This window comes from Prionailurus bengalensis, chromosome A1 (genome assembly GCF_016509475.1).
Source record: "Prionailurus bengalensis isolate Pbe53 chromosome A1, Fcat_Pben_1.1_paternal_pri, whole genome shotgun sequence".
NCBI lineage: Eukaryota > Metazoa > Chordata > Mammalia > Carnivora > Felidae > Prionailurus > Prionailurus bengalensis.
The window spans coordinates 80,877,826-80,890,265 of NC_057343.1; the positions used below are offsets into that span (position 1 = coordinate 80,877,826).

At 46.2% G+C, this 12,440-nt stretch overlaps 1 protein-coding gene across 1 annotated transcript in view; it reads right to left on the reverse strand.

Moving 5' to 3' along the window:
- Positions 1-799: 799 nt before the first annotated feature.
- Positions 800-12,440, reverse strand: part of ANKRD10 (ankyrin repeat domain 10) — a 33,582-nt gene continuing 21,941 nt past the window's right edge. Inside the window, exons 5-6 of the mRNA XM_043586037.1 lie at positions 5,713-5,808; positions 800-2,373 (exon numbers count right to left, since the gene is read on the reverse strand). Of these exons, the coding sequence (XP_043441972.1) occupies positions 1,898-2,373; positions 5,713-5,808 (572 nt within the window). The 3' untranslated portion in view covers positions 800-1,897. The remainder of the gene's footprint in view (positions 2,374-5,712; positions 5,809-12,440) is intronic.

Consider the following 12,440-nt stretch of genomic DNA (forward strand, 5'->3'; position numbering starts at 1 on the left):
GAGTCATAAATATGGAGAACAAACTGAGGGTTGCTGGAGGGGTTGTGGGAGAGGGAAGGGCCTAAATGGGGGAGGGGCACTAAGGAATCTACTCTTGAAATCATTGTTGCGCCATATGCTAACTTGGATGTAAATTATAAAAAACAATAATAAAATTAAAAATTAAAAAAAAATTCCCCCAAATATATACAAAGTACACAGAACAATGAACATTTACATACCCAGTGTCAATATCAGCTCACATCCAGGCTTGTTTGAGCTTTGTCTCCACTCACTTTACCACTCCTGTTTCAGTTTTTTTAATGTTTTATTTTATTTTTGAGACAGAGAGAGACAGATATGAATGAGGGAGGGTCAGAGATAGAGGGAGACACAGAATCTGAAGCAGGCTCCAGGCTCTGGCTGTCAGCACAGAGCCCGGCAGAGGGCTCGAACTCGTGAACTGAGAGATCATGACCTGAACTGAAGTCGGACACTTAACCGACTGAGCCGCCCAGGAGCCTCTTGGGTTGCTGTCTTTTATGAAAATAAGCACGCAGGGACATTACTGTTAGCTGACAGCAATTTAGACCCCTAAGAGCCACCTAGTGAGACCAAGTATCCATACAACTAGAGCACACATGTTAACAAATCAAACAGTGGTAAGAAATAACTACACGGGCAGGATCAGGGGAGTCAAGTAAAATCTTACAAGCAAAATAAAAGGCAATACTGAACTTGAACCTCCCTTCCTGTTTCCTGCACAGATGCGCCCTACGGGCCCTCACACCTTGGAAAGAAAGAACACCCTAGGAACAACTCGAGTGTGAGAGTTTTTTATTCAATTTGTAAAGAACAGTTTAAAAACAACATGTTAGTTACACTCTTAGAACATTGGTTTGTTCATCTGACATTTTCTCGATCTTCACCAATTTTTATTACAAAAATCAGAAAAGTAAAAATTCATTACAATATGTGCACAGTGTGACCACTAGTTGCCTAAACAAAAGCTAATTTCTATAAAACCATAAACTTAGTGCAGTTTTATTAAGAGAGATCCGAAATTCTCTCAGTTGACTGGATATACATAGTGGTATACATTTTAAAGCAGAAAACCCCAAAAAACAAAAACGAGGAAAAAAGAAAATATAAGTCAAAAAGTCAGTTAAACATTCTGACCTGGCAGTTCCTACAAAGAGTAATTTCCACTACCTATAAAGGAAACCGTTATCTGTGGGAAAAGGTGTAGAGACAATGCAAGAAATGTGGAATAATATCATAGGTCAGTCCCGGGCTGCACGTATTTTCAATGAAATCCAGGGCAGGGAGCCACGGCTTTAAAGAAGGGGCCGCTCACACCCCCGAACCACTACGTGTGGCTCTAAGCAAGACCTTACCACACGGCAAGTCGCAAAGTTTCCATGAAAAGACTGAAAAATCAAACATTCTCTTCAAGAAATCTTTGTAAGGCTATACTTTGCATAGGGAAAGAGCTGTCTTCTGTCACAAATTCTACAGGAAAGAGTAAAAGCAAGCTCTTCAAAATCACTATGTGCAAGGAGTTGAATCACCAGGCACCTCATTTTCTGGCCCCAATTTATGTTGATCAGATATAATTTAATTTGACTGAAGGAATAATGGCAATTAAGGTGACGGTATTCAAAAGAAAACACTGCGGCTGGCGGGAGAAGAATCAAACTCCAGAAGAGGCTCACCATCCTGTGAAAGAAACAGCTATGCACTTAATAAGCCCTACGCGTGCACACAATAGGGACTCGGGAGGAGCTTTTCCAATAAAAGCTTATTTTTTCCAGAAACCTAAAGTATAAAAAAATAGTACAAGTCGCAGCATTCCCTCAAATCGATGCCACTTCAGGACTGAGCTGGCTGCTGCAGGGGGGTGGGGGCGAGTGCGTCTCTAAGAGCCGTGGTACAGGTGCATGGCCCCCAGGGCGCCGCTGCCGTGTCTGTCTCCCCCCTTCGCGGAGCCGGGGCACTCTGCCACGCTGTGGAGCTCGGGGATGCTTTCGGCAGTGTCCCCAAAGCCATGGTAGTGCCCATAGTGCAGACTCTCATCGATGTCCTCCACCCACGAAGGTCTATTAGCTACGCAGCTACTCGGACTCCCGTTCAGGTGCAGAGAGCCGCACATCTCCGAGTTAACGCTCACGGTCTTTTCCGGTTCCTCGGTCCCATTAATACAAACAGAACCCTGACTACTTGGAAAAGGCCGTCCTGGCACTAATCCGTTGCTAATTCCATTAGATCCTGTCAAGCACTGGTCATTCCTGCTTTCCATCCCACTGAGCTGTGTCGTGGAGGGGAAGTCCAAGTGTCCATTGATGGCACATCCGTTTGTCAATGTATTCGACACGGAGCTACTGTTTTTCACATCTGCATTAAGAAATACACCTGTCACCAAAATTCAGAACCAGGGGGGGAAGGAGAAAGTGCAAAAAATGTTTCACTGCTGCTACAATTGTAAAGGGTTTATTTAGCTTTTGTTTTTTCTCTCAAACAGACCGGTTCCTTCGCCGAAGTAGAAAACTGTGCACTGGCAGATTTAAAAATAGAACACAACAGTGCCACTTGCCTGGTAAGATAGGAAACATTTATGAATTTCAGTAGCATCGAGTAGCTGAGTTTAAAAACCTAAGCTGACAAATAACACGGCACGAAAAATACCAGCAGTACTGAAAAGCTGTCAAAAAAAAAAACCTGTTCTCATTTTAAGACTACTTTCAGAAAGAAGTTTTAAAAATCACCCGAGAAAAAAGTCCAGCAGAACTAAACGGAAGGATTTCCACGGAGCTAAAATAAAACCCCACACCTCTGCAGCTCTTAAGGGAAAAAGAGAAGGGTCCGTGAAGCCGGGCCTGGGGCAGCTCCTGGGACCAGGCGAGACAGTGGCGCAGAGCTCCGTGGAGGCCGCCCGCCTCTCAAGCCGGGGAGGTGGACGCAAGAGGTCACGTCTTAGCGCCACTCGCATCCACCTGGCACTTCTGCGAGATGCCACACGGCGGCGCAGGCACAGCGCAGAGCGGCGACGAGAGAACGAGTCGCTAAATGTTTTCCCGCGTCCGCCCTGGGGCCAGCGGCACATTGGCACTGACTGGTGGGCTCCTCCAAGTTCATCATTTACAGGGACAACGGGGTCCAAGGCTTCACCTAATTGGACTGCTGTAAAAAATCACTTACGGTGGAAAAACGTTGGTTGTTTAGACACCCATTAAGAGGAGGATGCCTTATGGGGGGAGGGGGGAAGAGTCAGTCACAACACGTGCGGACCCACGGGAAGAGCCAGTACGAGGTATTTTTCGGTACGAGGAGACTCAAGACTACCATTTGTGTTCGTGGGGATTCGCTCAACAGCACAGAGGATCATCTACGATCAGGTCTTGCTTGTGACACTGAATTTAATCTCAATGGTCTGGGCTATTAAAGAAGGGTATTAAATACAGAGGAGAGGAGTCCCACTGCCTTCCCAGCGAGGACGCGTCTCTGCCCCCCAGCAGGGCTTGCTGTCCGCTGCGCCACCTGCCATCTGTGCGCCTCTGACTGGCGTCTGGACACCAGGCTTCTGTGTGATCCACAAATCTTCCCGCCAACAAAAAGATCACGGCTTGTTCAGTGAACAAAAACACCTTCCAAACATTCCATTAACCATCCATTTTTTCTGGCAATTTAAGTGATAATCATAGTTTGGAAACTGCTATAAATTCTTCAGAGGATAAGGGATTATTTTTTTTTTTTTTTTCAAATTAAATGGCAGCTTTTCCATTTAGTAAACACTCAAGGCCAGAGAACAAGTGTCTCAAGAACCTAATAAAAAGAAATGAAACAAGATATTCCCAGAGAAACATTTATATCAGTTATTTTTCAAAAAGAAAGTATAGACGACGTTTCCTGGGTGGTCAAACTCCCGACTATGATGGCAACCTTGACAGTGATTAGGACAAATAACGATGCACTTTTCACAAAGATGGATAGTACATTTCCAGGTGACTGGACCTGAAAAGGTAAACGAGCATGACCTTGGAAATCCGAGTTACCCAGACGCACTGTTCCCATGTAGTGTTCCCCGTGTGTGTGTGCGTGCATGTGCGCGTGTTGTTTCTCTTCGGTGCCCAGTTAGTGTAAATTAGCTCCATTATGCAATCTCAAAATCGAGGCCAGTTGATAACCTCACGTCGTCATGGAGTATCTAATAAAACTGAGCCTGAAAATAGCAGGTATCCCAGAGACTGGCTGAGCTGTGACCCCCGCATGGCTGGGACCGTGTCCTCCTGGCCATCCTCACTTGGCTCCCGGCGCCCCTTGGGGCGCACGCTCCTGCTCCCCGTCTGCCCACCCACCGTGGGGGATCCCTGGCAGTCCAGTACCCTGTGTGTGTGCCGGCACACAGTGCCGTAAGCTGAGGGGAAATGTGGCATCTGCTCCGTTGGATGAGCTGGGCTTGAAACGAAGCGTGGCCTTTTCAATCTACGCCCAAGCCTGGCATTAAGTTCAGCCCGAAAACCCAGGGAATTAGTGCGTGAAGAGTAAAGAGTGATTACTCCTGCCTTTTTAAAAGCATGTAGCAATGCCATTTATTTATTTATTTATTTATTTATTTATTTATTTATTTTGAAGAGCTTTGAGTTTTGTTATTCGTCTTTGGCCAAGGTCTTTAAATGTGTTATCCAATCAAAATTTCCCTTAGAAAATCTGCCCACTGAATTCTTTGGCAAAAAGGCGAATCCACCCGTAACAACCCTGTACGCTTCTAGAAAGATGTGCACATTTCCCTCTCATTTTAGTAAATAGAAATGATTTCTTCACGTACGTCTGGGAAACCGTACACATAATCTCCTACCCCGCTGAAGAATTTAGCACAGAGATACACTAACAAAGCCTTAAAAACCAACCAAGCAACCAACCAGTATCTCCTTCTAAACGTATCAACACAGGAAGAAACAGCTAACGTGTTTTCAGGGTCACCTGAAGAATGGCAGAGCAAAGTGTTAACTGAAAGGATAAATCTCGAGAGATTCTAAATGCTAAAAAGAAATGGAGCCTTCGACTTTTAAAAACTGAAAATGACTATCAACCGTTTGAACATGTTAACACCCTGGGCACGCAAAGCGTGCTTCGTGAGGCATGGTGTTCAGCGACGCCCCAGAAGCCAGAGCGACCGGGAGCGGCGAGCAGGAGAGTCCACAGCGGCGTGACCGGTCACAAGTGAGAACCACGCGTCAGCTGGAGCTCCTTGTCTACAGCAGCGGGTCACGCTCCCCGCCCTTTATCCTGCTGAGATTACCGGCAACGGACGCCCGTCTGGTGCGTTCACCCAAAGGTCACATGTCAGAAAGGGACGCATGCAAAACCCAGGAGAATTAAACAAGGCACGTTAAGCAAAAGTTTCAAATCAAAATAGGAAGATTGCACTTAACAGCTTTCACAGCTATACAACGTGCACCCAAAACACTCGTATCCTTGTTGTCTACAAACTCGCCCAAGATATGCACACGGCAGAACATTCTTTAAAATGCTGGACAACAGAGTGCAAACGTTGTGAGAGAAACTCATGTTAGAAATAATATGCATACTGGTTCTTGCAACGACAAGGGGTCTGCATTGCGGACACAGTATATATTTCTATTTCTTTTGGTCCGACAGAACCACCCTCCTGCTGTGTGGTGTCTTCGACCATGGGGCTGTTGCCGCAGCTAACAGGAAACTGTCCACCCCCACCTGTTACAGCAGCACACTCTCTGTCGACGAGCATTCTGTCCGCATCGTCTTCCGTCTCGCCATTCTCCAGCGGCACGCAGTAGTCCGAACTCTGAGCTGCACAGAACACAAAGGTGATTTTAGATCCCCGGACCTAAGAGCCTTCAAGATAATCCTGTTGCCTCAAGAGCACTAGCTGCTGTGAAACTGCCAACAACTTGGTGATCCACAGACGGCTGATAAATCAAGTACACTCCTGGGAAACCCCCTTTTCCATAATAAAGAACATCTCCTCAAGTGTGCGGTTTCAATGAAAAGTCACGGGATTCCAGGTACTCATTCTACGTATGCTCGATGGTGCAAATTCTCCTTTAAGACTGTCACCTGGACAAAATACAACAGGTGTACAACCCAGAGATGTTTCTAAATAGGTTTTTAAGGTCAGCATATTCTATTATGCCCCCAAATGTTCTTTCAGTTGTGTTTCATAAATACTAAGATAATTCTTGAATAGAATCAACCATTAAAACTATCTTCAAATTTCAGAACAAAAATCACTAATTTCAGTAGCAGAAAATGAGGTTAAAGTCAAGACTCAATAGTGTCCTGGTGAGGCACAGGCCTGTGCACCAACACACGATAAAACTGGAAACAAACCTTAAGAGTCTTAGTTTCAAGACATTTGAGAGGAAGTTACAAATGCACATTCCTCAGAAAATGATCATTCTCTGTGTCTTGGAGAAAAACTAGCGTGCACGTTCAATCGTGTCTCCTCCAAGTATCGCCTTTGCGCACACTTCCCCTAGGAACCCCGTCGACAGGAACAGTCACGGTCACTGGACATTTGGCTTTCTAGTCTTCATAAGTATGTGCTGTTATAAAAATGGACCCCAAAGTCACTTTTATGCCTTGCCTTCTTATTCATTGACCATGGCATGAACGCATCTCATCAACTAAGTTCAAAAAAATTCATTAAAGTTGAATAGTCATCCACTGCATGGCTGTGTTATAATTCACCCACCACCAAATCCCCACCGCTGTCTGGCTTTGCTTCAGCTTTCTTTCCTGTCATGAACACCATAATCAACATCCTTATAGACACAACTCTGTGCCCATTTCTGGTTCTTTAGTCAGAGAAATACTGAGAATTATTGAGTCCAAAGATATACAACCAACAGTAACTTTCAGAACTAAATATTTCTTTCAAATAAACATTTAAAAACTGACACGAACTCTGCAGCTCTAATTACTACTAATTCTAGAGGCACATGAGTCATTTTCAATATACATAACAGGAATGAGCATCATGGCGCCTGGGGGGCTCAGTTGGTCAAGCATGTGACTTCGGCTCAGGTCATGATCTCGTGGTTCATGGGTTTGAGCCCCGCGTTGGGCTCTGTGCTGTCAGCTTGGAGCCTGGAGCCTGCTTTGGAATCTGTGTCTCCCTCTCTCTCTGGCCCTCCCCTGCTCACGCTTTCTCTCTCAAAAATGAACATTAAAAAAAAAAAGAAAGAAATGAGCATCAAGGCCCCTGGGTGGCTCAGTCAGTTAAGTGTCTGACTTTGGCTCCGTCATGATCTTGCCATCTGTGGGCTGGAGCCCCGTGTCAGACTCTGCTGACAGCTCAGAGCCTAGAGCCTGCTTGGGGTTCTCTCTCTCCCTCTGTTCTCTGCCTCTTCCCTGCTCACACTCTGTCTCTCAAAAATGAATAAACATTAAAAAAAACAAAACAGGAATGAGCATGCCACGTCTAGATTCTTACTAACCCTAACCCAAACTATGGAGACCAAAGATAATAATGTATGGTCTTCATGAAAGAGGCACACATTCTGAGTGGTGAGTATGTGGGGAAAACAGAAAGTGAACAGTGTGGTTTGTGTAGCTGGGCAAAAACCTGAGCGAACAGGCACGGGGCGAAGAGAACTCCACAAGAGAGGTGCTTGCAAACCAGAGGCGTTAAATGGTGGGTTTCAGTCTTTCCCACTGAGAGCTTTCCTTCCTCCTCTAAGGGCCTACGTCAGCGACAGGCAAGGCTCTACCTTCACTGTGAAACAAGGTACTTTCAGGAAATCAGCGGTAAACAGGCCACCTTCAAAAGCCGGGTGGGTGGCCCGGGCATCCGGGGTGCAAGTTGACGAAGTAAGTCCTCATGACCTTCAGGCAGACCTCAGCTAGTTACTTGGGGGATGAGGAGTGTGCAGTGGGCGGGCTCTGCCCCTTCCTCTCCTATGCCTGAGAAGTCAGGCAGGTGCTCAGGTGGCTGGAGGAGAACTGTGCGGGCCAGCACGGCAAAGCCACAAGTGTCCTTGCAAACAGGAAGGAAGATTCCACTGGGATACAACACAGCTTTTGGTATGCATACTTGTAACGTCCGCTCTTCAGAATTCAGGGGCCAGAGTCCCTCCGGAAAAGTGACAGCTAGGCTATCTGTACAATTTCAGATTTCTGAAAAGCAGGTTTAAAAAAAAAAAAACTGACAGAAGACAAAAAACAAACAAACAAACAAACAAAAACAAAGAAAAAAAACCCCAACCAACCAAACAACAGTGCTTCATAAAAGCAGGGAAATTTGTCTCCTCATCCCCTAAGCCCAGGGCCTGGAAGAGCGCCCGTCTCAGTGCATGAAGCCCACGGGCTAGCCTGGAATGGCTCCGACACAGCAATCCAACAAAAAGTCTCAACAGTAAGTAGAGTAGCCAGTAATGAAGCCGGGAGAATTCCCTCCGATGAGACCGGCTGTAAAGTGCAGTGGGACACGAGGGCACACCTGCCACTAGGGGGCCAGAAGGGCCGCTGGCAAAGGAGTCTGGGGACATCCGAGGGAAAACTGTGTCCAAGGGGAGGGGCCAGGGCCCGATGCCACTTCACGGCAAAAACGACTCCCTGAACCTGAGACCCAGGCTCCGCACTAGGAACTACTCGGCAACGGTCCCATCTCACAGGCGTCACTTTGTGAATGCTGATAGTACCTCATTAACACGGCAGGAGAAAAATGAAACAGACCAAGGGCTTGCGTATTTTAGTAGGCAAGGAACTCTTTAATGTGGGCAGCAGGTGCCGATGCAGCCAGCCTAGAATTTTCATTCTCTACAGACAGGCAATCTTTGTAGTGCATTGTTCCCGTAGAATGTCTGCAAGGATTTTTAACTCCTTGGCTGATAATCCAGCTGGCCCAGAACCCTGGGTAGTACTATTTTATACTTCATTTATTTCTAGCACCTCTAAGTAGGAAGTGCTTAATCACTCAGAGGAAGGCACTAAACTTGCAATTTACTTTTTAAAACTGTATTTTAGAAACCATGATGTTAATATTGGCCTCTCAGAATTTTAAGAGCACTGGATCTGACTTCACTCTTTTCTCCCACACGTACCCACTTTGTCTTTGCCAGAGGAACCGATGAAATATTCCACATTGTATCTGAGAAAGGTGGACTTACAGAAATGTCAGAAAAAACAAAATGTCTTTTTTCCAAGTTACCCATTTTGATCTTATTTACACTTTGGAAAAGAAGAGACTCCCTTCCATTTTCCTACTGACCTCCACAGTTAAAAGGAAAAAACTTACTGAACATTTTATTTAAAAATGTCCTTACCTTTTACTTGGTCAAAGCAGGCATTTGAGAAGATTCTAGAACATGTTAGATGTTGAATAGTTGTGATAGAAAACTGGCTAGGCTTCACTCAAAATAAACCCTCCCAGCTTCCTTCCTGCAGAAGCAAGTCCTAACCAAGTGTGACCACTGAACACAGAAATCTGCTTTTGTACTTTCATCTAAAATCCCTAAAGCCAGTTCTTAGCAAGGCTCTAAAACTACAGATTTATTTTATGACCAAGCCATTTGAAAACATGGGAAAGATACTGTACTTTGCTTTTGGAAACCAGGCAACACCTATCTGCTGCATTACAGAAACCGTGCCATCGAGGAAGCTGGCTGCTGTGCTGGCTGTCAAGTCTGGAAGGTGCACACTTACTGTGCAACCAGCATGCCACCTGTACAGACATGTAGAACATGTACACAAAAACTAGATTTATTTTTTATTATTTTTAAAAGTAAGCTCTATGCCCAACATGGGGCTCGAACCCAGCGAGCCTGAGATCAAGCGTCCACGCTCCACTGACTGAGCCAGCTGGGCGCCACCAAAAACAAGATTTCAATTGCCAAGGGCACTGAAGGACTTACCCAGGGCTCACAAAAATAAGCCTAACCTGGCTTAACTTTAAAAGCAGAGAAATCTCTTAAAAGGCAAAAACCAATCTGTACGGTCACATACTTCTAAGATGTGAGGGCTTCCGGGGGGGCTTGGTCGGTTAAGCGTCTGACTTCAGCTGAGGTCATGATCAGGTCATGAGTTCGAGCCCCGCGTTGGGCTCTGTGCTGACAGCTCGGAGCCTGGAGCCTGCTTCGGATCCTGTGTCTCCCTCTCTCTCTGCCCCTCCCCTCCCCACACTCTCTCAAAAAAAAAAAAAAAAAAAAAAAAAAAAAAAAAATGTGAGAGCCCCAGCTGGCTAGTGGGGTGCTAACCCCCCGACACCTTCCACACAGGTGAGACCACCTGATGTGCAAATACTGCCAAGCTGTTCACACCACAGACTTCAGTGAGGTTGGGGGCAGGGCATGGACTAGTGATCTCCTTCCTCTGTGCATCTTTCAGGTGCCAGTGCTGCGGGGGTCCCAGGTCCACCTCACCCCCCTGCGGTCTTCCCCTTGGAACCAGGAGCTCTGACCGCCAGGGAAACCATCAGTGCCCCTTTAACAAAGCCAGGAAGGAAATGTCCCCTTGGTAGTTCCCACCAGCCCTAATTAATCAGAACTATTCTTGATTCCACTACAGAGCACATTTTACTCAAGTAATTACTTTTTAAAAGAAAGGTGCTATTAACATCAGAGCAGTACTAAGGCCAAAGTGAGGGTGGTTCTACTGTGAGGTGACCTTCCATAGGACGTTAGCTCCTGCCCTGGCCCCAAGTCAGGCCCTGGGGGAAAGTCAGGAGGGCAGGGGAGCGGAGATGTCAAGGGCACGGAGCAGCAGTGATGGTTCTGGAAACACTGAGGTGGGACTTGGGATTTTGTTAAAAGGACAGGGAAGGGAAGGTGCATGAGAAGAGACAGTTCTGAAGAAGGTGCGCCAGGACGGAGTCCCGCTGGTTCCTGCCACAGCCGCGGCTCGGGAGGTCTGAATTTGGAAGAGTGCGTATCACAGAAACCTCCTGGTGTCCAAGTGGGACTCATTCACATTGCAGGTACATGACACTAAGTCTTTAGGGACTAAGATGAAACAATCACCTGTTATTCAAACCAGCGTTCTCCTCCTCTGGTCAAACAATGGAAGACAAGTAGTCCTTTCCTGCAAACATGAGGACGCTTAGCACACCTGATGTCATGTGTATGTATAGGACAGACAGAATCAAACGAGGAAGCAAATTACAGATTTACTCCTGGGGAGGCATTTGATTTCCTGAATCTCAGGCTCAAATTACTTAGAAGTATCATGTAACAAATCACACCCTCTCCTTTCCCCGCTGCCCCTCTTTAAGTGTGGTCCAGACAGATAATTAAAAGGTGGAGACTCTTCAATGTCAAACACACCCTGGGCACGAGTGTACTGAGAAACTTCTCATTGCTGATTTTTTTTTTTAAACTAGGCTCCACACCCAGCACAGGCCTTGAACTCATGACCCTGAGATCAAGAGTCACATGCTCTGACCCAGCGAAGGGACCCCCTCATTGCTAATTTTAAACCGAGTCATAGTACTGTAGACACTCTCCCTAAAAGGTATTTTTATAAACTACTTAATACATTATGAGATTCTAAAATCAGTAATATATCTTTGATTAAAAAACAAAACCATGGGGGCGCCTGGGTGGCGCAGTCGGTTAAGCGGCCGACTTCAGCCAGGTCACGATCTCGCGGCCCGTGAGTTCGAGCCCCGCGTCAGGCTCTGGGCTGATGGCTCAGAGCCTGGAGCCTGTTTCCGATTCTGTGTCTCCCTCTCTCTCTGCCCCTCCCCCGTTCATGCTCTGTCTCTCTCTGTCCCAAAAATAAATAAATGTTGAAAAAAAAAAAACAAAACAAAACCATGAAGTCAATTTAACGAGAGATCTGGTATCACCATGGCCTACTTCCTATGGCAACGGTTTCCAATTATAGAACCCTGGGCTACTGGGCCAGTGTATAACTCACACCGCCTTGCCCAACTCAGACTCCGGGATTGCACCCAAAACACTTCCTGATTAAAACAACGTGGAAGCTTCTCTCCCGGATGGGACTGGCGTTCTTTTCCAACCAGTCTCCCTGGTAAGTTTGGCCGAGTTTCCGAGGACTACACACATCTGAGAAACTGTACTGAATGTTATTCCTGAAGATTAACAGAAATGCTAACAAACCTGAACCGTTAGAGCAGTTGTAACTGAAGGCCATCTGTCACTCCATCTTGGGCGAATGACTGATAAATGGGGCAGGGGGGACACCTCAAAACCCACTTACATACTGATGCTTCCTTAATACAACCCCAAATGAATAAAATCCCTTCTAAGGCCAAATACTTTTAATCGAAATCAGCTGTTTAAATGACTTTGGATTTTACTTCGCCCTCCATAGTTCACGGCCGCGTCCACCAGGTCTGTGCTCTGAGCAGTAGACACTGGCGTCAACGGTGGAAGCTGGGCACCTCCCCTGGGACCACCTTTGTCGTGCACTTGTTCCCATAGGGCAGTTTATGTGGCCACATGGAAAGGCTGAGGCATTCT